Here is a 26,443-nt window from a genome sequence, read left to right as displayed (position 1 = left end):
GCCATCTCCTCTGTACACACCAAAATCCTTCTGAGGGCCACAAGCCGATGCGGGTATTACAGAGCAGGGTCTGAAGGGAGACAGTCCTGGGACTCAGTGGTAGAGAGTCTGGGGGCAGACCCTGAGCTTGGGTAAATTGGCGTAAGTCTATGGAAGTCCATGTAGCTGCAGCAATTTGCACCACACTGCAATTGCATTCTTTTGGGGGGGAAAAAAAATCAAAAGAACAGAAGGGTTTTTCCAACAATGGTAAACATCTTTCTACAAGGAAGAAGCCTTTTTCAGAAAAAGGCGTGTGTGGACGGTGAAGAAGGTTTTTGATTTTTTTCCCCCAAAAGAAGAGGCCGCTAGGAAAAAGGACAAGTGCCCTGATAGCCATTCTGTCCATAGCAATCACAGCTTACATGAGAGATAGCTCCCACACTGAATGCATGCTATTTTTCAAAAAAGCAGATAGTTTTTTCAATGCGCTTTTGCAGCATGGACACTTTCTTTTAGAAGATTTTTCAGAACATCTCTTCCGGAAAAAGCTTCTTCCTAAAGAAGCCTTCAGTCTAGACATAGCCTCAGTTTGCAGAACTTCCACTGACAGTAAGAGGTGGTTTGTGTTTGTGAATGAGTGAGTATGGGAGGGCAGAATTTGACTCATTAATTTTCACATTAACAGGAACACTGGCATTGGTTTGTAGTGAATACTGCTAGAATGAAACAAAAATGACCTATATTTATACAATGGGTGAGTGTACTCCAGAGATTCTAAGCCAGCTTGCACACCACAAAGAGTGAACAGCTCATTAAGAAAATTATTTATAGGCACTCCTTAGCTTGGGAGTTCTTATACTTATGATTAACCAACATATCTGCAGAGTTCAGATTGAACAGTGCACAGGAAAAAAAGAACATATTTATGAATTAGTTTATTTTCAATACAAAAAATTAAACCCCGGGGAAAATGTGTTGAATATATTAGACCTGTATTTTTTCCTCTTTGCAGCAGTAGGTGTAATCATATCTATGGGAGATTTGCAATCACGTTTCATTTTTCTGTGGCCTTTTACTGTAATGTTCTTGCTTCTTGTTTGTTTCCTGGTTTGTTCTTTTATGGCTTTATTGGTTTCTTAAATAGAGAGGAATAGGTGGAAACACAATAAGATTCATATTTTACTGCAGCTCATGTTTAAAACAAATCCATACGTGGTGGTCTTTTTTAAAGAAAATATACTTTAAAAAAGCTATTTCCATAGCTCAGAAAAGAGGAAGTGTTTTTTTTAGTTCTAAGGAAGTAGCTATGCATGCATCTGACGAAGTGGGTCTTTGCCCACGAAAGCTTGTGCTCCTACACTTCAGTTAGTCTATAAGGTGCCACAGGACTCCTCGCCACTTTTGCAGATTCAGACTAACACGGCTACCCCTCTGATACTTGTTCTGAAAACATCATTCTAAGTTCAGAATTATTACCAATTCCAGAGATATTCCTTTCACTTAAAATAAAGACTATCCCTGGAGCCAGTGGATTAGTTAGAAACAGTCTATAAATCCTGGACCACATGCGCAGATAGCATAAGATAATGTAGCTTTAGTGACTTCAGTTCTGTGTTGCTGAGATTATACTAGCTGAGGATCTTGATCAGCCAAATTCAGAAGGGACATGGAGTATGGCTTAAGTGATATCCTTAGACTCCTTCTACTCATATAGCTCTATTCATACCAAGTCTACTGCTAGCTGTTCTACGGAGCCCTGCTCTCCTCTGCCTTCCGCCTCTGTAGTTATTTACTAAGGACCAGATTTTGAACTCACAAGTTTCACATACCTATAACTGCTTGACTTAATTGGAGTTATTCCGTCTTTACACAGGTATGAGGGCCTGATCCAAAGCTCATTGAAATCAACCAATACTTTACCTTCATAGTAGGAATGTGTGGTTTTTAAATGCTACAGCTTGTGAAATTCTAGTATCCAAACCAACCTAGCACAACTTGATGACTGCTTTTCCATTCCATTTTTCAATTTCTTTTCAAGATATCATCTGGCTAATATTTTAATTCCTCATTACATAGTAGCAGCTTCCTTATTCTAGTCAGCCAATCAGATTGTGAAGAAAAAAGCAATGTTCACTTTCCCTTTTTCCATCCATGTGTGGAATAAGTTTTGTTATGTGCATCAAGGCATGTGTGGATGTGTACCACCTGTAGAATCATATGCTGCCGTGGGTTGTCTGATAATCAGCTATGGAGCATCTTAATCTCTCCTGCATGGCCACCCACGCACACAGCTTACAGAGAACACTGGTTGAAATCTCCTGTCCCTACTCAAATAACATATGCTAGTGAGAGCGTGTGTGGAATCATTATTAGATTTTTGTAATATTTTAATTCAATAAAGATTATTTATTTACTAAAGTGGTGTGTTTTCTTTCCATTTCCCACAATTTCTCATTTCTCTTCAAACTGAAGTGGTGGCCCATGGGATGTAAGGCAGAACAATGGGGGTGAAACTAGTAAAATGAGTCTCAGAATCAACCTTTTGTCTAAGAGAGAACTTTTAGACTACGAAGAATGAACTCAAGAAGGGGTAGGACTTTTCATCTTAGAAAAGAGGAGACTAAGGAGACTAAGGGAGGATATGATAGAGGCTTATAAAATCATGACTGGTGTGGAAAAAATGAATAAGAAAAAGTTATTTAATTATTCCTGCATATAAGAACTACAGGTCACCAAATAAAATTAATAGGCAGTAGGTTTCAAACAAACAAAAGGAAGTTTTTCTTCACTCAGCACATAGCTAACCTTTGGAACTCCTTGCCAGAGGATGTGGTGAAGGCTAGGATTTTAACTGGGTTCAAGAAAGAGCTAGATAGATTCATGGAGGTTAGGTGCATCAATAGCTATTGGCCAGGTTGAGTAGGAATGGTGTCCCTAGCCTCTTTTTTGTCTAGAAATGGGTGACAGGAGAGGGATCAAATGAGGGTTACCTGTTGTATTTCCTCCCTCTGAGGCATCTAGTATTAGCCACTGTCGGCAGATAGGACACGGGGCTAAATGAACCTTTGGTCTCACCCAGTATGGCCATTCTTATGGGTCTTCCATAACTAAATGGAATGGAGGCAGAAAAATATTCAGCAAGGGGTGACCCTGCAGTTACAAAGAGATGGACTAAAGACTTAGCAGGTCTCTTCCATTGTGTAGCTGCCAATCTACAGCATGCCAGCAATAAATGCATTTCTCTTCTAAATTGGATTCGATACTGCAGCACTCACAAAACCAGGCCCCATGCGAGATGGCAATGGGATGGCCACCATTGTGGGTGTTGAGCCAGCAGCCTCTAGAGCGAAACAGTCAGGGTCTACAGCAGTGACCTGTATAAAGACCTGGCAGAGATCATCCCAGACAAGAGGTTAACTCCTAGCTGACCAGCTTAGAGGAAGCAAGCCCAGTTGAGCCAGAGGGCAGTCCTCCAGTGACTCTGCCTGCTGCCTGCCCATAGCACTTGGTCGTATACAACTGTCAGGGCTAATCAGAGGAGGAGCCATTTAGCCTGGACCTCAGGCTCAAAAGGGCAGCTCAAATTGAGACACTTGTTATTTTCTCTTGCACAGAAAAAGGCTAGAAAAGTCATTAGTGTGTCTAGATGGGCTATTTTGATTAGCTGGCTCATCTTACTAAAATACAGCATGCTATCTTCTGTAAATTCTAGTGCAAGGACCTTGCTAAGAATGGCAGCTCAGGACAAGGAGGACAAGAGCTGGTTAAACTTTTTAAAAAGTCCCTAAATGCATATTCTGGCTAAAAGAAGACATAAAGGAGCCAATTTGCCACTCTGTTACATTGGAATAAATCAAACAATGAAATGAAGAATCAGCCCCAATCTCTGTCTCTCTCCATAACCACATGAGCCCCTGAGGTTGTGGCTTATACAGCTCGACATCCTCTAATGTGATCTATGTCATCAAGTGCCATCAATGCCCCACTGCTGTGTATATTGGCCAAACTGGACAGTCTCTACGACAAAGGATAAATGCACACACACGTCAGACATCTGAAACAGTAACACACACAGACCTGTAAGGATGCATTTTAACCTGCTTGGGCACTCATTAATGGATTTAGAAGTAGCCATTCTTCCACAAAGGAATTTCACCAGCCAATTAGAAAGAGAGAGAGAGCACAGAATTGATATTCATCTGCAAATATGACACTGTTTCACTGGGCTTGAACAAAGACATTCACTGGATGTCGCATTGTAAAACCAGCCTTCCCTGCATTTAATACCTCATTTTTACATCAAAAGCTAAGTATGGGACACTTCCAGCCTACTTAATTAGCCTCATTAGCACCAGTCCTACAATTGACAGGTACTTTTCCCCTTCCTTCCTCTCCTCTTTTTTCTGTTATAAATTCCAGGTTTCTGTTATCCCTCTCCAGCTCACCTGAGGAAGTGAGGTTTGCCCACGAAACTCACGATACTACAGATATTTTTGTTGGCCTCTAAGATGTCAAAGGACCACTGATTTAAGGCTACAGACTAACACGGCTACCCCTCTGAGGCTGTCTGTCATCAGTGGCATTGTCCTCTTTTGTCCAAAACTGGACACCGGAACTGTAGTGCCCATGCTAAGTCTATAGGCACTAAATGCTTTGATCTCCTCTGAACCTCAGTTTGACCTCTGTGTTAGCTCTTGCTGTCAGCTACTGTATTAATCCATTTTCCAGACTTACTGCCGAGCTGAAATTGGATTTGCCTGATCCGATTTCTTGTTGGCCTAAATTGGGAAACTGGAGAGTAGGCATTGAGGCTTGCTAGAGACAAATACCACCTGACTTGTTGAGTTGATCATCCGTTGCTCCCATTTTTGATGTTCACTGAAGTTAGACGGGCCTGAAGGTGGAATCATGAGGTTAGCAAGCTGCAGTGTTTGCTGGTGCAGAGGTAGGCTGTGCAGGAGATGGAACAGGGAACAGGAGCCAGGAAGAGTTATCGTACTCTGACGTGCTCTGTGCAGAGAGATTCTCCAGGAACTGAGCATCACCTCTGTCATGGGGTGTGGGAGAGTCATCGGGCCCTGCACCCCATCCGCAGTGAGATGTGACTGTCAGCCCACGAGTAGAACAGAAGGTTTATTGGCTCACAGGGACACAGTGTCGCATAAGATGGATGTTAACACTGGGACCCAGAGAAGTACAGGTTTATTCCTCTCGAGGAGAAGGGGTGCTGGGCCCTTCTCCCCACTTTTCCTGCTCTAAGCCCCTTCTCTCCTCCTCACCCAGCCCAGATTGACTCATCCCCCAGGCCTGGTGTCAGCCCTGCCTACCCTTTGTCTCCCTTCCTGCACAGGAGTTGTTATCTCCTCTGTCTGTCCCTCAGGTGTGAGAGGCCAAATCCACTTCTGCAGTGAGTCATCCCCCTTCCTCCAGACAGTGTTGCCCTGCCCAGGACAGTGGGAACCACACAGCACACAAAGCAACACAATCCCCGCTCCGTCACAACCTCATTTCAGGAAAGACGGGGAAAAGTGGCGAAGGTCCAGGGAAGCGAAACAAAAATGATTTAAGGTCTAGAGAACATGAGCTAGGAGGGAAGACTGAAAGAATTGGGCTTGTTTAGTTTGGAAAGAGAAGACTGAGAGGGGACATGACAGAGGCTTTCAAGTACCTTTAAGTAAAGGGTGTCACAAGGAGGAGGAAGAAGGATTGTTCTCCTTAACTTCTGATGACAGGACAAGAAGCAATGAGTTTAAATTGCCACCAGGGAAGTTTAGGCTGGACTTTAGGAAAAACTTCCTATCAGGGTGGTCAAACACTGGAATAGATTGCCCAGGGAGGTTGTGGAATCTCCATCGCTGGAGATATTTAAGAGCAAATTAGACAGCCACGTGTCAGGGATGATCTAGATGGTGCTTGGTCCTGTGATGAGGGCAGGGGACTGGACTTGATGAACTCTTGAGGTTCCTTCCAGTTCTAGTGTTCTAGGATTCTGTGGCTAAGCTTTGATCAGGAATTGTCTCTGCTTTAAATGAGAGATGACCCCCCCCAAAATAACTCCCGATTCAGGATCATATCCACATCTGCAGCCCAAATTCCTCTGTATGGGGGTTGGTCCTGCGCAGGGCAAAGGTTCAAGTCCTTCACTAGTGTAAACTATCAGGGACAACCAGTGAAGCCATGGCAATTTACCCCGCATTGAGGACTTGCCTCCAATTGCAGACTGCTATGCACAGCGGCAAGATGAGAGGACACAGGTTTGCATTAGTGAACACACGGCTGGATGGGCAGAAGATCATCCCTGCCTGGAAGAAAGAGTGAGACTGGAGAAGAAAGCAGGCTGTGACCAGGGCAAGGACAGGTATGTCTCCTCTGACATGCCTGTTATCTGTCCCCAGACCCACAGCCTTGGAAGATAGGAAGTGAGCACAGCAGGGCCCTGCTCTGAAGGGAGGATCATGCCAGTATGCAAATCAGCTGTGCCCCATGTAAATATCCACACAATCTGCTGCCAACTGCAAACAACTTTTGTAAGTCTCCGGATGTTCCATCTTTTTCGTGAAACCCAGTTTTCATTTTTAAAAGAATGTTAAGTTTCTAGCCCTCGTGACTGTGGAGAAAAACTGGAAACTATGAAGCAGGTTCACCGTAAAGTTTCAGAATCCAGCATGGACATAAAGAGCCCTGAACATATGCTATTTAAAAAAAAATTAAGCCAATTTCATGACATTTTAGAGCCTGACTCTTGATTTTGGATCATGTAGGATTGGCAATAATGCAATCAAGAGCCTGTGCGTAGCTAAGTTTGTAGAGACCTAATTTAATCTGTTTTATGTCCTTTTCTGTAGCCTCACACCATAAAGTAATCGGGTGTAAATGGAGGCATGTTTGCAGCTTGGATACATTACATCTTTATTTATTTATTCTGGATTCCTTTTGCCAGTGTTCTTCACTCTTCTGCAGCACTAAACCAGGAAAGAGCAAATGCAGCAAGGAGTCCTTGCTTAATCTCCTTCCTGATCTGCTAGGTGGGATTTCTAATTGATGCAAGTCCCCTTGCCAGAATTATGCAAGTGATGTAAATTAGAAGAGGGCAGAGAGGAGATTCTGATGTCCCCTATTACCCAAGTTAATTTTCAATGGGAGTGAGATTATTGTCTTAATTTTAGAGGACCAAACATGTCATTTTTAACAGGGCTGAGTGAAAATTGGAGGAGAGGATGGGGGTTCAGCTAAGAAAGAGTTATTCTTATGACTGAAGAGCCAAAACAACTAATCTCCTATATGACAGGCATACTCCTAAAATTTAAAATAACCGTATTTCTTGCAGGATTAAAAGCTGCATTGTTTGCAATCAGCCCACTTTTGCATGTGGTTCTATTTCCTCAATAACTCCAGTGGGATTTTATAATCAGTATGATCTCCTAGCATGGGGAGGAGACAGGGGATTGCTTTGGAAAGATTACAGCAGCAGGCAACGCAAGTGATTCTGACTTTGGTCAGATGGTGGCATGGTTGCTCCACTGTAGCAATCTGCAGCTGCAAGAGAAATTCCCTGACGATGGGGAAAATGGTAAGCACTTTATTATTTGTATGGCAGCAGCACACAGAGGTCCTAGTGGAGATCTATGCCCATAATGTACAAACACATTGTAAGAGACAGCCACTGCCATGAACTTTATAAACTTAACAAGTGAGGACAGACATATGGTGGCTATTATCCCTAATTTATAGATGTGGAACAGAAGGCCTGTACTGACATAAGCAGCTAGGCACAATAGAAAATCCTACTCTCTGCATCTTTAGGTGCCTAAATATCGTTAAACATCTAGCCCTAAGGAACTTGCCCTGGTGAACTGAGATCCAGTGAGCCCCATTCCCTCGGCTCCTGTGTTTTGCCCACCACCCTGACCAGTTTGTGTTTTATTAATTTGCTCTTAGTGGCTGGAAGGAAGCTTCTCTAGTGCTCCTAAGTCACTTGGGTAACCACGCCAGCTTATCTACCAGCAATGCTAATACTACATCAGCTGATAATAAGTGAACAAAGAGCACTGGCAGTTGAACAATCCTTCAGTGGTTGCTACCATTTTGCTGTTCACTAAATTGCTCATGAGCTGGGTCAAAATGATTCCCAGGGTTGTTTCTCTTTCTTTTTAATTTGCTGTCAGAAACTTTGGAAAGCAGCACCTAGAGCCAGAGGGGAAAGTTTGACACACAAGCATCTACCTTCAGAGTCACCCCCTCAAGTGGTTTATTTGGCATCAGGATAGGTTAGTCCTTAGAAGTTGCTGGTTAAACAGAACTTTTGTCTATGCAGGTTTTTATGGGAATCACTGTCCTTTCTTTCATAGTTGAGGGTATGGAGCAAATAAAGGCCATGTTTCCAATGCATAAGACAGTGAAATTCAATTTCATCCTTATGCAGCTGGCCAGAACAAGGTCCATGCATCATTTAGATCCAGCATAAATTCTGTTTTGAGTGTGTAAGTGATGCATTAGGTCCTATATGAATCTCCTGCCCCACAGTAAATTCCACCCACAAAGCTCATATGGAAATGTATATGCCCAAAAAGCAGCTCATTCAGGATCTTACTGTAAAGCAAAATTTTGCTCCCAGTTTCGCATTGGCAAAAGCTGTGGTCCTTGGTGATCTGTTCTTTGACCTGAGTTCAGCCTCACCTATGATTACTTCCCCTCTCAGTCCAATGGCCATGTGACTGGAGTGTGTGATTAGGGGCCAGGCCTGCTGGGGCATATAATTGCAGCCTACAGGTAGTCAGAGGGAAGATTTAAAGGAGAATGTAGTAAGGTTCATTGAGCTGTTTCATGCAGAGAAATCAGGGTGGCCCCACTTTAGTTCCCAAGGTAAAAGGCTTACAAAGAGCAGGCCTATTTCTGAAAGCCAGGGGGAAGCCTCAACAAAGACAGGTCTAGGAACCCTGTACCAAAGGCTGACAGGCAGTGGGACAGCAGGTAGAAAATTTGGGCTGCCTTGAATTTTATTAATGAGCCAGACTCCAGAAACAGGGTGACTAGGAAGATGCCTGAAGGGTAATTATTGTATTAACTGTAGCAGAAGGGAAACTGAGGAATTGGAGCACCGGAAGCCAGACTGACTAACCCTTTTGAAGCCAGAATAACATCAGTACAGTCAGCTAGCCCCAAAGCCACATGGGGTTCAGTGAAGGCAGGAGCAGAATCTGGCCCATCTTGAGTCCAAAAACCACAGGCCTCTCTTCTCTGGGACCATGTTAAGCTGTATTGTCGCTTTAATCCCCTGAATAGAATTGCTCTTGATGTATACCAGGGAGTTAATATATCCTGCTGGGAATAGAAATGTTGATTTAAAAAAATAAAAAGCCCCAAGTGAAATAATTTTACAAAATTATATCTTTACTTCTTCTTTAATTACACTATAGGATCAGAAGTATAAAACTTAAGAGGCAAAATGCAGTCAGATGCACAAATAAACCCCAGAAAAATCAGAAACTGCTCAGACATGGCCAACAGCTAGTGCTAAATAACAAAACACCGAACGTGGGAAAAATAATTGCTTCCAGTGTGCAGTGTTGCCTAGTCACATGTGTGTTTGTTGCTGCTGTGGGATGAAGCAACTCTCCATCCCGTGTGCACATAAGAGAGATGAGCAAATGATGAACAGCCATCCCCACTCATCCACTGCAGAGCAGGGTCTGGTTATCCATTAATTACCAACCTTTCCTGTGTGTAGTATGGTTACAGGGGGCAGCCAAAATGTTGCCTAGATCCTGGCATTAGACAGAGAGAGGTTATTGCATTAGGTAATTAGCACACCCAAGTCTTTTTCTGCAGAGATGGGAAATGGTTTCCAGGAAGGACATGAATTGAATATTACTGGGGAAAGATGTCATGTTGCATTTGGCCTGTCTCTAACCATGGATTCCTTTGAACTGCACCTGGACATTTCACTACCATTGTACAAAAAATGGGCAATCACTAAAAGGTAGCACAGAAAATTAAATCATGTATCCACCAGCTTGTCAGTAACGTGCATTCCTCCAGCACAAAATTATCCATGCAGACCTCTGGGTTGGAAAAAGCAAATCCTTCTAGAAGTATTAAACTAGGTCACCTTCCATTGGATCTTGTGTTTGATACCTAAGCCTACATGGGTATCTGGCAGAGTGGGCTCCACATACAAATTAGACACTTTGCTCCATTCTGATTTGCCAGCAAAGAAATCAACAATCACACAAGTAAACATTCCTGTGTTTTAAAGCAGCAGGAGTGTGAGAAGTCTTGGGACAAAGATCTGAGCCAGTCCCACTGCCAAGCCTTCCATAACTGGAGCTTGCAAAGTGACAGTACAGGTGTCATCTGATTATCAAGCCATATCTACACTAAACCCTCCCTCCTCCATCAATCAATCTTACACAACTTTAGCTATGCAAATGCCTTGACTCTGACTACTCTTCTTGTCTTTGTGGATGTCAGGGGGTTCACACCCCAGTGTGCCTCAGTGCCCCCTGACTGTCCTCATATAGCCCCTCTCAGGGCAAAATACAGTCTGTATGGGTTGCTCATCATAGGCATCAGGGTTGTCTCACCTGCCCTGCTTACCTAGGCTGCATCAAGGTCCACCTCCAATCCAGGGCTTTGCCTCCAGCCCCTAGCCAGGGGAGCCTTGGCTGGCCCTCCTTCAGCTATCCCCAGCTCATCTCCCTTCAAGGAGCTCTTGCCTCCTCCACAGTTAGCTCTCTACTGGCTTCCCCCCTGAGCAACCTGGGCTTCTCTATATATACGTCCCAGCTGGGCTCACACTCGCCCTAATAATTACAGCTGGCTTCTACAAGCCAGTTGTGCTGCCCTAGTTGTTTGCCAGCTGGACTATCTCTCTAGTCCCAACTAGCTCCAGCTGGCCTCTTTTCTGCTAGCCCCGGCTCCGGGCCTGCGTCCTGGTGTTAAAGGGCCAGTGCAGGGCAGGCGCCCTGTCACAGTGGAGTACCAAAGTTGTTGATGGGCGAGTGCTCGGAGATTGATTTGTTGCATCTAAGCAGCCAAGATAAATCGACCCCGGTGGACCAATCACTGCAGCATCGATCCTCTTTGTAACAGAGGCAAGACCTTAGAAGTGGACACCCACTGGTTTCAAAGCACTCTAAACCCCATTTGTTATTCCCAGAGCTCAGGCACCTGCCTTGTGAAGTTGGAGGGCATTCTGGCTACCAGCATGCAAAAAAATAAACCAGAGGGTGTCACCCTCTGATCTAGACAGTGCTTGGTCCTGTCTTGAGGGCAGGGGACTGGACTTGATGACCTCTCAAGGTCCCTTCCTGTTCTAGTGTTCTAGGATTCTATGATTCTCACTCACAAATGTCTATATTCAAGAAGCAGTGGCCAGATCACACATGTAAACATCCCCACAGCAGCTGGAAACTGGAGACCAGATTGTTAGTCTTCACAAATCGTGTGTGTGTGTGTGTGTGCGCGCGCGCCAACAACCTTTTCTAAAGGTATTTGCCAAACATTATGTTATACTGTAGTTGGCTTAGCTAGAGAGGTTGTATGCCTCTGGATTTTTCCCCTTCCAAATTTTTTGTAAGAATCATTAATGAGGTTGAAATCTTCTGTGAAAAAGCTCTTCCCCCTGCCTATAAAATTGGGCCAATTAGTAGAGTTACACTGGTGTAAATCCAGAATAACAGAGAACAAAATTTGGCTCATTGGGATCAATAGTCAACTAGGAAAGTATTCTGCAAGACCAAAGAGTAGACACTATTTCATTGCCCTTTCTGTACAGAGGAGACATACACAGGTGTTTCTACGGGCACAAGAAGTCACTGTCATGGCTGCCTTTTCAAATTCCTTTCTGGACAAACAGGGCCATGCAAGTATTCAGACACTAGCAAAAAGGCACATTTATGTTTGGTTTTTGTTTTTTTACATTTTAAAAGGAAGAAAAAAAGTCCCTACTGTCAACACTTATTTTTCCAGCTCATGCTGTAGGGGTTTATTAACTGTGCATTGTCTTTAGTTTAAAGACAGCCTCAAACCAAAGGATGAGGGACATAACCTCATTGGGCTCATCTGTTTACATGGCAAGCATCAGGGCTACTACTACCAAAGGGCAGTTGTCTCAACGTACCTATGGAAGGAGAGGACCCAGATAATTTCCCCAGGGGTTGTGGAATCCCCTCTATTAGGGAGTTACGGTGGGTCTGTGATGGGGTAAGCCAGCCCCGCACTGAACTCACATTGGCTATGTCTACACTGGCGGGTTCTTGCGCAAGAACGGCCGTTCTTCCACAGAGGATCCACACTGCCCGCCCGCTCTTGCGCAAGAAAATTGACAGTAAAGTGTGGGAAGAGAGGACTTCTTGCGCAAGAGCTATGCTCTTTTCTAACAAGCTCTTGCGCAAGAGGGCAGTGTGGATGTGCAGCAGGGGTTTCTTGCGCAAGAAGGCCCTATGGCTAAAATGTCCATCAGCGCTTTCTTGCACAAGACAGCATCCACACTGCCATGGATGCTCTTGTGCAAAAGCACATGGCAATGTAGACGTATTCTTGCACAGGAGTTCTTGCACAAGAACCGGCTAGTGTAGTCATAGCCACAGGGTTTAGTCAGGTTACCCTGTCTAAAGGAGCTCTGGCCCCATGACCCTGCTGGGCATGCTCAGCTTGTAGCCCAGCTATAAAAGCCTGTGAAGAAGGTCAATCTCAGCTGACTGCTGGAGGAGAAGGACCTCAGAGGGGAGCTCCTGCCCAGTACCAGCCAACCGCCTGGAGGGGAGACAGCCGAGCCACTCGTGCGCGTTGGGACGACTCCACTGGTGTCTACAGGGAAGGAACAGCCCCTGGGGTATTAGAGGACCCAGAAAGAATGTGGGAGGAGAACTTGTCAGACCACGTAGGAAGTGGCTGGGAGGGTGCAGGAGCAGACCTTGGCGCATTTCGGCCGGATTCCCCGCCAAGGGAATGGTGGGCCATCCTGTCACTCACAGGGACCTGGGCCAGGACTCGGTGGAATAGGGTGGGCCTGGGTCCCCCTACTAGGGGTGTCGTTCCTCCCCCTCTCTCCCCAGCAACTTGCCGTCGCAGACCTTTCAGCCCTGCCTTAAAGGGCCAACCGGTGACTCCAGAGACTCCGGCCAGCGGGCCCTGCCTTAAAGGGCCACCCGGTGACTTTGCGTAAAGACCTGGGCCAGGGGCCTTGTGTTAAAGGAAGTTTATATAGAGTCTCAAGGCACTACCCCTGCCTGCTGGAGGGAGCAGGAAAGTTAGCCCTGTGACAGGGTCAAAGCAAAAGAGATTAGACTGGCCACTCTCAAGAGTCAATTTTTGCTCCACAGCCCATTATCCCTCTGGGCAGATTTCACCCAGGTTAAAATACACTTCAAGAGGAACGTTAACACAAAACCCATGCCCCACTATTCCGCTAGAGTCAAGCTCTGCCTAAGAGCCCTGAATTTCACCCTCTCGTTTGAGTTGTGAAGTGATTTGTTGAAGCAACTTGTTGAAGCAACATCGGGCTCTCCTGCCACTTCACTACATACAATTTGCTTAGGTGACCAGCTCCCTTTTATTCCTTTCAAAGGCATAATAAGGAGACAAATTATCCTGTCAAAAAGATTGGGTTTGTTTTCCTTGTCACGTATGTGACCCGGGATACTGCTCTGTGCGCATGTGTGTGTTTTATTTTACTCTGAGTCTACATCTAGACTACATCCCTTTTTCGTAAAAAGGGATGTAAATTAGACGTATCACAATTTTTATGCTAATGAAGTGGGGGAGATTTAAATCCCCGCTTCATTCGCATAAAAATGGCTACCGCTTTTTTTCCGCACGGAGCTTTGTCGGAAAAAAGCGCCAGTCTAGATGCTGATCTTGCAGAAAATAAAGCCTTTTCCGAAAGATCCCTTATGCCTTATTTCATAGAGCCTTGGTGTTAAAGAAGGCAGGTCTAAGAGTTAAGTGAACACCTTGTGGGGCCCCTTGCACGGGGCTGAATTTCTACTCCGCAGCAACGCGCCTTCTGAAAGTGTTGTGACACTGCTCTCGCCTTCCTGGAACACATTCTTCTCTTCTCTCCCGGAACAAGAGCAGCCCCATCCAGAGGCACCCAGCTGGCACAAGGCCCGGGAGGCACCATTCGGGAAATCCCCGGCATCATTTGATTCCAGAGCAATGAGCCGGCTCGGCAGCTGGTGCTCTTTAAATGCTGATCTCTCCCTTTTACGGAGGCAGCAGTGGTGGCCACGGCTGCCAGGGCAGCCTTCCCCCAATGCCGAATAGCTCCTGTCACTGCTGGACTGCATGGCAATTGGTGTCACGTGTTTGGAGGCGCTCCTGCCTCCCCGGCGAGGGTGATATTCTCACATAGGATGCTCTTGTCATGGGGGCAGTAGCACAGCTTGCCAATTTCCCCACCCGCACCCCCGTTTTTTAATACTGTTGGACAATAACATGAAAGGTTTTTTTTTTAAAGAACTGTCTATTTCGCTGCCTTGTCCGTCTCCTCCGCGGCCTGCGGGTTCTTCCCGTCGTTCTGGATCATCCGGACAATGTGCGTCAGGTCCAAGCTTCGGGTGAGGATTTCAAGGAGCACCTCGTCCTTCTGGACTCCCTCCATAAACTCCTCCAAGGAGAGCTCGCCTGTGGGCAGGGACACAGGCAAAGAGGGGTCTGTTAAATCCTTCACCCGCTTCCGCTGACTCCACCTACCTTCAGAGCAAGACCCAGAGGAACTACGTGGACACAACATAAGAAAGGGTGAGCCAAGGTTCTCAGCCCCCTGCCAAATAAAGTTCAACTATCTGTGCAACATCCTCTCCACAGATCCAGTCGCTTGCTAAATCCCACCTTCTCCCCAGCCACTCCGAATAGAGACAGCTTGCTGCATGCCCAGATGGTTAGTGGACAAAGGACCTTCTAACCTACGATTAAAAGTAGGCAATGTGTGAACACTTAGAGTTCAGGGAAGGGGAATGGGAGAGAAGGAAACGGACAGGTTACCCAGTGCCAGTTTCTTGTTTGTTGAGACACTGAACAAAATTTAGAAGGACTGAAGGCTAGATTTCCCCTCCCATCCTAAAGCTTATGGGCCAGATCTTCAGCTCTCTTTTTTGGGCTCGCCAGGAGTTTGTAGTAATTTGGCAGGAAGAATTATAGTTAGGGGGTTTCTAGTCAGAGCAGTGCTCTCTCCATCCCTACCGTCTCCGTTGATATCGATTTTATTGAACACCATGTCTGTGAATTCCTCCGCTGTCATTGTTTCATTACATCGGTTAATGGCTCGAATAGCCTGGAGGCAGAGGAGGACAGAAAGAACATGTATCGAGCATGTTGTGTAGATTGATAAATCCCTGGACAGTGAGTAACGAAGGGGTGTAGTATAAATTACCAAATTTTCATCCAGTGGGGGATGGGTCCTCTACCAAGTACATTCAGAAAAAGATTCAAATCAATTTAACCTACATTAAGTCCATTAAAAGATTAAGTAGTTACAGAGGCGCACTGGGATAATTCACAGACATTTGACCTCTGGAAATCCTGCCTCAAATCCTTAGCTTCAATTAAAGGGCCAGTCTCAGCCTCGTCTTAAATGAATGTATTTAAACAGGCTGGCCTGGACTGCTGTAGGTGACACCTGGAAGTTACACCGGGAGATTTGTAGAGGCCCAGGGGATTCCAGTCCATCAGAACAGCCGCCGGGACAACACCTGGCTTGGCACGAGCCACTGCACAACGTCCCAGGTCACACCCAATTGAGCCTGCAGGTCCTTTTCCCTAGCATTGTGAGTGGACTACAGAGTTGGCCAATCCTTGCTAATTTGCCAGTTGACTGAACGCAATTACCTCGCTGGCTTGGAATGTCCTTCCTCTGGGCATGCGTCCTTGTGGCCTTTCTTTGAATATTTGTTTAATGGCTGATCTCCAAGGCGCTAGGACAATACAGTTACGGGCTGAGCGGAAATTTTTCTCACCTTAATGATATTCAGTAATTCTCCTCGGTCAATGCAACCATTCCCATCCACGTCATACAGCTTGAAATACCATCTCAGCTTCTGTTCCACTTTTCCCTTCAGGACCAGGCTCAGAGCTGCCACGTACTCCATGAAATCAATGTAGCCATCCTAAAAAACAAAAGAACAGGGCTATCTCAGAGGCCAGGAGGAGTCAGAGAGTCATGGCTTTAAAGGTTCTGCCTGGCATTGGAACAGCTGACTGCATGTGTGTAATAAAACTGGGATATTACTTACCTTTCTCTAACTACTGGAACAAATCCTAAGCTGGTGTATATTGGCTGTAGTTCCTGCAAAGTCAATAAACGATGTAATTTATACATGCTGAGGATCTGGCCCAGTAAGTGTAGAAGCACTTTCAAATAGAATCATAAGACTGGAAGGAAGCTCAAGAGGTCATCAAGTCCAGTCCCCTCGCTCATGGCAGGACTAAGCACCATCTAGACACTCCCTGAAAGCAGGTATTTAGTCTACTTTTAAATCTCCAGTGATGGAGATTCCACAACCTCCCTAGGCAATTTATCCCAGTGCTTACCCACCCTGACAGTTAGGAAGCTTTCTAATGTCCAACTTAAGCTTCGCTTGCTGCAATTTAAGCCTATTGCTTTTTGTCCTATCACCAGAGGTTTAGGAGAGTAATTTTTCTCCCTCCTCCTTATAACAACTTTTTAGGTACTCGAAAACTGCTATAATGTCCCCTCTAAGTCATCTCTTTTTCAGACTAAACAAACCCAATTCTTTCAGTCTTCCCTCATAGGTCATGTTGTTTAGACCTTTAATCACTTTTGTTGCTCTTCTCTCGACCTCCAATTTCTCCACATCTTTCCTGAAACATGGCATCCAGAACCGGACACAATATTACAGTTAAGGCCTAATCCATGCAGAGTAAAGCAGAAGAATTACTCCTCGGCTATGTCTACACTGGCAGCTTCTTGTGCAAGAACAGCCCTTCTTGAGCAAAAACGTGCCTGCTGTGTACACTGCAAGAGTGTTCTTGCGCAAGTAAATTTACAGTCTAGCGTTGTAAAACAGGGCTTCTTCTGGAAGAGTTATTCTTCTCCTCATGAGGAATAAGCCCTCTTGCACAAGAGCTCTTCCACAAGAGAGCAGTGTAGACAGGCAACATGAATTTCTTGCGCAAGAAACCCCTATGGCTAAAATGGCCATCAGAGCTTTCTTGCGCAAGAGAGCGTCCACACTGCCATGGATGCTCTTGCGCAAAAGCACATGCCAGTGTGGACACACTCTTGTGGAAGATTTTCTGCACAAGAACTCTTCCACAAAAGAGTTCTTGCACAAGAAGCCGCCAGTGTAGACGTAGCCCTCATGTTTTGCTTACAACACTCATACTAATACATCCCAGAATGCTGTTTGCTTTGTTTGTGACAATGTGGCACTGTTGACTCATATTTAGCTTGTGGTTCGCTATCAGAGCTCCTTCCTAGATAGTCACTTCCCATTTTGTGTGTGTGCAACCAATCAGTCCTGCCTAAGTGGAGTACTTTGTATTTGTCCTTATTGAATTTCATCCTATTCACCTCAGACCATTCCCTCAGTTTGTCCAGATAATTTTGAATTATAATCATGTCCTCTAAAGCACTTGCAACCACTCCCAACTTGATATCACCCATAAACCTTGTAAGTGTACTCTCTGCTATTATCTAAATCATTAATAAAGATATTGAGCAGAAGCAGACCCAGAACTAATCCCTGGGGAACCCCACTGGTTATGCCTTCCCAGCATGATTGAACCATTAATTACTACGCTCTGTAAACGATTATCCAACCAGTTATGCAGCCACCCTTATAGTAGCTCTATCTAGGTTGTATTGCCCTAGTTTGTTAATGAGAAGGGCATGCAAGACCGTATCGAAAGTCTACATATTATGACATCTACCACTTCCCCCCATCTACAAGGCTTGTTACCCCACCATAGAAAGCTATCAGATTGGTTTGACATGATTTGTTCTTGACAAGTCCATGCTGGATTTGTCAAGATCACCTTATTTTCTTCCATAATATCACCTTATTATTTTTCATATGTTTGCAAATGGATTCCTTAATTACTTGCTCCATTTCTTTCCTGGTACAGAAGTTAATACAACTAGTCTATAATTTCCTGTGTTGTCCTTATTTCCTTATTTATATATGGACACTATATTTGCCCCTTTTCAGTCTTCGGGCATCTCTCCCATATTCTATGATTTTTCAAAGATAATCGCTAATGACTCCGATATCGCCTCAGTCACCTCCTTGAGTATTCTAGGCTACATTTAATCAGGCGCTGGAGACTTGAAGACATCTAACTTGCCTAAGTAGTTTTTAACTTGTTCTTTCCCTATTTTCAGTTCTGAACCTCCCCCATTTCACTGGCATTCACTGTGTTAGGTGTCGAGTCACATTTAACCTTGTCGGTGAAAACCAAAACAGAGAAGTCATTAAGCACGCCATTCCTTCATTTTCTGTTATTAATTTTCCCACTTTATTGAGTAACGGTCCTATCCTGTCCGTGGTCTTCCTCTTGCTTCTAATGCATTTGTAGAATTATTTTTGGTATTGATAATATTTATCTGGCCCCCATCACTGTAGTAAATGGAGCTCCTCACAATCTTTTGTGTATTTATCTTCACATCACTTCTTTGAGGGATGGTGGTGTTGTTATCCCCATTGTACAGATGAGAAAACTGACCATAGACAAAGTAATTTACACAAGTTTGGAGTGAAGTCGAGAATTGAACTCAGATCTCTATGGAGAGGACCCTAACCACTAGACCATCCTTCTTCTTTACCCAAATCATTTAGTGAAAAAACATAAGCAAGTTCAGATGAATTATTTTATTAATAAATAATAATAATAAATAATATTATACAATGGACTGCAGTGATTTCTGGCCAATAGCAGTGATGGGAAACCTAGCTGTGTGTAGGTTGGCAAAATATTTATTTCCTTAATTTAAACATCTGACCAGCTTAGAAGCGAATTAAACCTAGAGAGCTAGTCTGTGCTATGGGAATCTCTTTACGCAATACAATGCTATCTCAGGAAGCAAAGAAGAACAGGCTTATCCAGATTAAATCCGATGGGTTACCCAACGCTCTCCCAGCCATGTGTCTATGTAATTCTTTTCACTGCTAATGGGATTTGCATGCAGACGTCAAGGGAAGAAAAGAATTCACAAAGAGCATGTAGCATGGAGTTCTGTACTGTAATCTTTCCCCTCTAGAAACCTGGGTCTGGCTACTTTTAGCCTCATTTTTTCTGCTTAGTTACATTTGCCCCTTACTAAATCATCCCCTATAGCTAGGTGCATTCAGCTGGAGAGTCCTTAGTCCTGAGGAGGTTATAGGTCAGGACTGAGATGTATTTGCATAGCAGCTGTGCAGGAGGTGTCTTGGCTCTAAGTAGTGATCTCCAGCATTCACAACTTCTTAATTTGCCACATAGTCCCACACATACTTCACATGAAAAATGGCACATTGTACAAAATACTCAGGAATTACGGACCATCTATTGTCATGGAGTCAACCCATTGCCTCTGAGGTCCCAGTTAAAGAACAGATCATCTGCTTTATTCCACAGTCACAAAATCCTGATTAGGTATAAACAGCTGCTCAGCCTAATTACCAACCTGTATTTCCTGTCCACTGATTCATTAATGAGGTGTACATTCAAACATGGGATGCCTTAGTCAATCAATGTAAATACTGACGTAAAGACTTTCAGTAACATTTTCAAGTCTTTTAAGTACAGATGAACCTTTCTAGTCCAGCACCCTTGGGACCTGGCTGGTGCCGAACCAGAGAATTTACTGGACCACAGGAGGTCAATATTGTCTGGCAGCATCACCAATGCTTCCACTGTTTACTGGGCTCTTAGAAGACATTTAGGGGTAAATCAGAGCTAAAGAACAGCACAGAACACTGGGAGCCAGGACTGGGGGCTGTAAACAAACTTTATGAGACTGCGTGAAACTTGGCCATACCCATAATAAGTGGACACCCAGCAAACTAATGTCATGCCAGAGCATGTATGATGCTGCACCAGAGAGCTCTGGACTAGAGAGGTTCAATCTGTACCTACAATTCAAATAATTTAAACTTTGAAAAATGGAATATTCCTTTTGGAAAGATCCCCTTGTCTTTCAGCTACATTCATATAACAGACTCATATGGGACATTCATGTCAAATATTTTCACATTAGGGATGTAATAGTGTAGTCGATTAACCAATTAATGGATAAGCAAAAGCTCATAGATTAATGCTATAGGCTACAAACATTCCCCCTCTTCCGCCAGTACATTTTTTAGCAGGCTGGCCAGCAGATCGGCTCATGCCAGACCCCCCCCCCCCCCCCGGACAGGGGCTGCTGCCACCCCGCACTGTTACCTCTGTATCAGAGGCAGCAGCATGGGGTGACAGGCAGCCCCATCCATGAGGGAAGCTGGTTTTTAAACTGGCTCCCCTCACGAACCAGCTCCTGCCTGGCACCCTGCACTGCTGCCTCTGATACAGAGGCAGCAGTGTGGAGTAAGAGGGGGCTCCTTGGGAGTGGGGCTGGAGCGCACTGGCTGCTGGTCCTGCCCCCAGGGACTACAGAATAGTCGAGTAACCAATAAGAATTCATGAGGTTAATTGACTATTCAATTAACCAATATTTAACATCTCTATTTCACATAAATATATTTCTATGAACTTGATTATCTGCCACCTTGCAAATTGTGCAGACATTGACAATGCTGTGCAAAATGCCACCAAAACTGGTTTTGGTGAGTGGAAAATTTGGATTTGGTAGTGGTTTTTAACCCCCTTGACCCAGATGCAAATGACTACAGAACACATAAGGCAATGGAAACACAGGGCATATTTATACATTATGATGATGATTTTCATTTGTATTATCATAGTACCTTAGGAACCACTAATCATGAACTAGAGCTTTAAAGCAGAAGAATCTATCTATCTATCTATCTATCTATCTATCTGTCCGTCTGTCTATCAAAACATACATACGCATAGGTACATACATATTAGACAGAGACGGTAATATTTACCTTATTAAAGTCAAATGTCTCAAACATTTGCTCAATGTATTTGTTTGATGCTGGACTCAGGTTTTTCAAGCCGAAAAACTGCTTGAACTCATGCAGGGTGAGCTGGCCTGAGGGACACTCCGTCATGAACTTCTTGTACCATTGGTGGCACTCGGTGGCACTCAGTTCTTCCACGGCTTTCCCATCCATGTTCCCCATTGCCACACAAAGAGACGGTCACGTTTTTCAGGAACAATGGAAGTTTTGTAGGCTTCTCCTTCTCGGTTGTGGGGAGTTCGGTTTGGTTTGTTTGCTTTTTTCAATTCTACTTTTTACCTTTCGGTTTCAAAAGCAGTTGATGTCCCAAGAGCAACACTAATTAGAGGAACAAAATACCCATGCACAAGATTTGTCTAGTTCACTGTCATGGGTTACAGAGCTGCCAAAGGCCCTTCTCCAGAGTGAGTTTCACACTCCCCAAAGCAAAATTAAAATTGCAAAACCCTCTTCAAACCAGGACCTGATATTTAAGTATGTGGCAAATCCTATTCCAGCCAATGAAGAACAGCCTGAGATGGGATCCCAGATGGCAGCCAGAGTTCAGGGTTAAAATAGAAAGGAGGAAAAATAAGAAACTCTTGCAGATTACAGGTAAGATTATCATGACAGGATTTGCTCCAAGTGTAATCTCCTAATCCACTTCATTTCTGATTTTGTGTCAGCCCACGTCAGTGATGACTCTGACACTAACATCAGAACAGACAAAGGACACCGGAGGCCCTTTGTTAGACTGTCCTTTCACTTCTCCCCTCGAACTCATTATAGCCAGGAGGTTTCCAAAAGCGGCCAGCAATCGGATCCTGAAAAGACAGGCTGGGGAGAAGAACTCTCCAGAGCTTGTCACATGTCTTTCTGTGGGTTGATTTTCATGGCCTAGGTAGGACAACACCAAGGAAAGAGAATCATTCTACACACTAAACAGCCCTGCTAGCAGGGATTAAGTCCAGGAGGCAAATCTCCAATAGATAAATTGTCATAGCTCTGCTGATTTCAAAGGCACTACCACCCTTTACATCACCAGCTAAGGGTCTGCCACCACTAGAGTAAAAATAAGTAGAGCTACCTAGATTTACAACAGGCAAAGGTCTGCTCTGCAGTACAGGGCTATAAGGTGCCCCCGTATACATCTGTTCTGCACTAAAGTCACTAATGCTTGTAGGAACTGATGCGTTATAAGTTCATAGACTCACAGAGCTGGCAGAGACCTCAGGAGGTCATCAAGTCCAGCCCCCTGCCCAAGGCAGGACCAATCCCAACTAAATCAACCACTTCCCTAGGGAACCCATTCCATATCTTCACCACCCTCCTAGTGAAATAGTTTTTCCTAATATCCAGCCTAGACCTCTCGCACCGTAACTTGAGACCGTCTCTCCTTGTTCTGCCATCCATCACTACTGTGAACAGCCTCTCTCCATCCTCTTTGGAACCTCCCTTCAGGAAGTTGAAGGCTGCTCTCAAATCCCCCCTCACGCTTCTCTTCTGCAGATTAAACAAACCCAAATCCCTCAGGCTCTCCTCATAGGTCATGCGCTCCAGCCCCCTCATCATTTTGGTCGCCCTCCGCTGGACCCTCTCCAATGTGTCCACATCCTTTCTATAGTGGGGGGCCCAGAATTGGACGCAATACTCCAGATGTGGCCTCAGCAGTGCCGAATAAAGGGGAATAATCACTTCTCTGGATCTGCTGGCAATGCTCCTCCTAATGTACCCTAATATGCTATTAGCCTTCTTGGCTACAAGGGCCCCCTGTTGACTCATATCCAGCTACTCATCCACTGGAATCCCCAGGTCCTTTTCTGCAGAACAGCTACTTAGCCAGTCAGTCCCCCAGTCTGTCACAATGCTTGGGATTCTTGCGTCCCAAATGCAGGACTCTACACTTGTCCTTGTTGAACCTCATCAGATTTCTTTTGGCCCAGTCCGCTAATCTATCCAGGTCACTCTGGACCCTATTCCTGCCCTCCAGCGTATCTACCTCTCCCCTTAGTTTAGTGTCATCTCCCATTCCCTGCTCTTAAGTCACACCAAAAAAACACAACCCAACTGGCACAAATGAAAGTCAGGTGCAGGAAAAAAATTCCCCACTTTAAGATTTTTTGCTATAAGTCCAAGTGTACTTGGACCGTATCTTAGACTTAGGGTACATCTACACTACATGCCTCTGGTGACAGAGGCATGTAGATTAGACTGCCCGGCATAGGAAAATGAAGCGGCAATTTAAATAACCGCCGCTTCATTTAAATTTAAATGGCTGCCGCGCTGAGCCAATCAGCTGTTTGTCCCTCCTGGAGGGAGGTCGACAAATGCCTTTGATGTCGACCATGGAGCGTCCAGACTACCGCACTGAGCCAACAAACAGCTGATTGGCTCAGCACGGCAGCCATTTAAATTTAAATGAAGCAGCGATTATTTAAATCGCCGCTTCCTTTTCCTATGCCAGGTAGTCTAACCTACATGCCTCTGTCGCCAGAGGCATGTAGTGTAGATGTACCCCAACAGTGAGGACGGCCTGTACTCAAATATTTTTCTCTTCTACACACAGCAAGGCAAAGCAACCCAATTTCTGCACATGGCCTCATGCTTCTTTCCTTGCATTTATGCAGTTATGAATAATAAAAGAAAGGCTCCGAATTAAAGGTGTACAGATTGGTTACCCTTCACCAACTCTTTGTCAAGGACATTTTCCAGAAGCGTGACAATGGGCAGCAGAAACGCCCAGCGGGGCAAACATCAGTGAAAAATCTGGAAGAATAAAATAAGGCTGAACACAGGGGTAGAGGGTGGACAGAAATATTAGGAGGCTTGATATGGGAACGTGCAGCCGCAAAACTTTTCCCAGTCAGCTACAAAGCAAACTGTGCTAACCAGGAAGAGGGTGCGGAGAGCTCTTCTCGTCCGCGTGCCTTACAGGGCTTTGCAAACATTAGTCCGTTAAACCTCCCAGTCCCTCCCAAGACAGAGTGGTAGTATTTTTCCAGTTTTTACATATGGAAGAAACCAAGCTACGCAAAAGTGATTCAGAGGCACCATCAGCCATAGGACCCAGGGTCTGATTCTTCATCAGCAACTTTAACCATTGGACTGCACATGTTCCTCACACTTGCAATGGGACCAGAAGCCCTGACCACCTCCTACACTGCATACCTGCCTTGTCTGCCGGTGATGGAAGCAGCATGGCTCTGCCGAACACCTCCCTCCACTTTCTTCCCTGAGCTATTTATGGCACAGATGGTTCCCGGCCCTTCCAGGGAGAAGGAATGCACAAGACACGTTCCTCCCTTGTGCAACCAATGTCAGGGCCTGGAACGAATGCATTCTCTGCACAACAACCCCAGAGGGGGGCAATACCCCGAGAGGGGGAAGAAGATGTAGGGCCAAGGGTTCCTTCTGCCTTTGCCAGGAGGAAACACCGGCCCGATGGAAGAGCCAACAGCACTCCCAGAAAGGTAATAGAGTGACCTTCCTCTGCATGCCACCTGTGGAATTCCCTAGTTGCCTACACCTCTTCCTACTCATGGGCAGTAGGATGCACCTTGGGAAGGGCCCACTCTGTCTGCAGGGCACTACAAAGCACTTCCTGCGCCATGAGTGACAGAACTGGGTGACTTATGCAAGAGGGATTAATATCCAGGGCAAGGAAACACCTCATGCTGCTGGACGAATTACTTTTGGCTTTGGGAATCAAGGGCAACCCGTACAGATGGGCTGCTACAAGCACCATTTAGGGTCAAATTTCTGCCGTGGGTTACACCTACAACATCCACTTACTCAAATCCAGGTTCAATGGAATTACTCCGGGTTTGCAAAGAGGGAACAGATTGGGCCTCGGGTTCACAGTGCTAGGGGACTGCCCTCTAAAAAGCAAAAGAGGTCTTGGCTCCTGACTGGACTTACAAGGGAGGACGGGGAGCGAGGAATTTACCATTCCCCACTGCTGTGTCCTAGCGTGGCCTCGGCCTGTAAGCTGTCTGCTCGGCATGAGGGTACTCATCACGCTGGCAAACCCCAGTCCCCAATGATGAATGGAAGGCAGAGGCTGGACCTGAGAGATACACAGACAGCCAAAAATAAGCTACTAACAAAAGGAAGTGAGGGCTTGTACCGCAAGAGACACCGGCGTGCTAACAGTATATGAAATACCAATGCTTTGTATGAGCTTCCCCTGGAGAGACTCAGGTCCCCTGGGAAACAGCCTTCACACTCATATTCGGTGCTAAAGGGGCAACGTATGAAGCAAACGGAGGCAACTGCTCCCCTGTGCAGTCTTGACAGCCCTTGGAAGCTAAGCTGTTACAGCGCTAAACACAAACGAGCTTTCTGCCTCCCTGAGCACAATGCCAAACCATGTCTGCCAGGCCTAGCAATGAAGGGGTTCTTATGCTCCCCAGAGTCAGACAAAGACTTAGGGAAACCAAACCAAGAGACCAATTCCATACGTCCTCGGTTGTACACCGAGCCAGCTCACTCTGGGGCGAGACTTCTGGAGTTTAGTCTGTTGTGGCTCCAGTAGAATTCGTATTTCATGTACCTCACTCTTGAGTGTCAGTGCTTCAATTTAAGGGGTCATGCCCATGACCCAACATAATGTGACTGCAGTGTGGGCTCCGGGGTGGGGCTGAGGATGGGAGCTTTGGGATATAGGAGGGGGCTCCTGCTTTGGAGGGTCAGGGCTGGGGTAGAAGGGGCTTGCCTTGAATGGCTCCCAGGCAGCGGTGCAGCGGGGGTACTAAGGCAGCTTCCTGCCTCTCTTGGCACCACAGACCATGCTGTGGCCCAGAAGCAGCCAGCAGCAGATTCCCAGCCAATGGGAGAGTGAAGCTGGTGCTCAGGGCAGTGGCAGAGCGGGGAGCCCTGTGTGCTCTCCCTCCCACACACACCTAGGAGCCGGGTCTGCTGCCGGCCGCTTCTGGGGCACAGCACAATCTGCAGTGACAGGACAGGCAGGGAGCTGCCTTAACCCCCTCACTGGTCACCTGATCCCCCTGCAGCAACGAGACCCAGCGCCTGGCATTCCACCATCCGGTACTGGGCCACAACTCCTAGTTTGAAAAACTCTGCTCTAGGCAACATATTTCTCAGAGAACAACACATTCATCACCTGGATCAGTTCACCCAAGCTAATGGCATCTTCTCTAACGCCCGTCTGCACTCCATTGCTCTCATAGGCACCAGCTGTAATTTTAATATGCGCCATTAAACGTGCCCCCTCGTGGCTAGTTTGGGTAACTTAACTGCAGCGGTAGGATTACACTGTTGCACGGCATTCTGGGAGGATCTGTGCAGCGATTATAATAGTCATTTGCTATGCAGCTGTGAAAGCTTAGCTCCTGCAGTATCTCTCCCGGTGTCCTGGAGCCATCCAGGTAAGTTGC

The 26,443-nt window shown here is 45.6% G+C and overlaps 1 protein-coding gene across 6 annotated transcripts; it reads right to left on the bottom strand.

Annotated features, from left to right (window-relative positions):
• Positions 1-11,036: 11,036 nt before the first annotated feature.
• Positions 11,037-26,356, bottom strand: GUCA1A (guanylate cyclase activator 1A). Of its 6 annotated transcripts, none has more exons than XM_006118766.4 (5): positions 26,170-26,356; positions 21,033-21,944; positions 15,942-16,091; positions 15,169-15,259; positions 11,037-14,610 (listed from the first exon to the last, which is right to left on the bottom strand). In XM_006118766.4, exons 2-5 carry the CDS (start codon positions 21,228-21,230, stop codon positions 14,450-14,452), a joined length of 600 nt encoding a protein of 199 aa, XP_006118828.1. In that variant the 5' UTR covers positions 21,231-21,944; positions 26,170-26,356; the 3' UTR covers positions 11,037-14,449. The 6 variants fall into 6 exon arrangements, with proteins under 6 accessions (XP_006118828.1, XP_025038236.1, XP_075766171.1 ...); XM_025182451.2 differs by having other exon boundaries at positions 21,033-21,580; XM_075910056.1 differs by having other exon boundaries at positions 21,033-21,556.
• Positions 26,357-26,443: the final 87 nt, after the last annotated feature.

The sequence above is a fragment of the Pelodiscus sinensis genome, chromosome 27 (assembly GCF_049634645.1).
Source record: "Pelodiscus sinensis isolate JC-2024 chromosome 27, ASM4963464v1, whole genome shotgun sequence".
In the NCBI taxonomy this organism is placed as follows: Eukaryota; Metazoa; Chordata; order Testudines; family Trionychidae; genus Pelodiscus; species Pelodiscus sinensis.
Note: the sequence above shows the minus strand (reverse complement) of the source record. Positions and strands in the feature narration are given on the sequence as shown.

Excerpts from the sequence above, each read along its gene's own strand:
- GUCA1A (XM_006118766.4), bottom strand. The coding sequence starts at position 21,230 with ATGGGGAACATGGATGGGAAAGCCGTGGAAGAACTGAGTGCCACCGAG. Across the intron at positions 15,260-15,941 it reads AATTACTGAATATCATTAAG|GCTATTCGAGCCATTAACCG; the intron begins GTGAGAAAAATT and ends CTCTGCCTCCAG. Across the intron at positions 14,611-15,168 it reads AATCGATATCAACGGAGACG|GCGAGCTCTCCTTGGAGGAG; the intron begins GTAGGGATGGAG and ends CCCTGCCCACAG.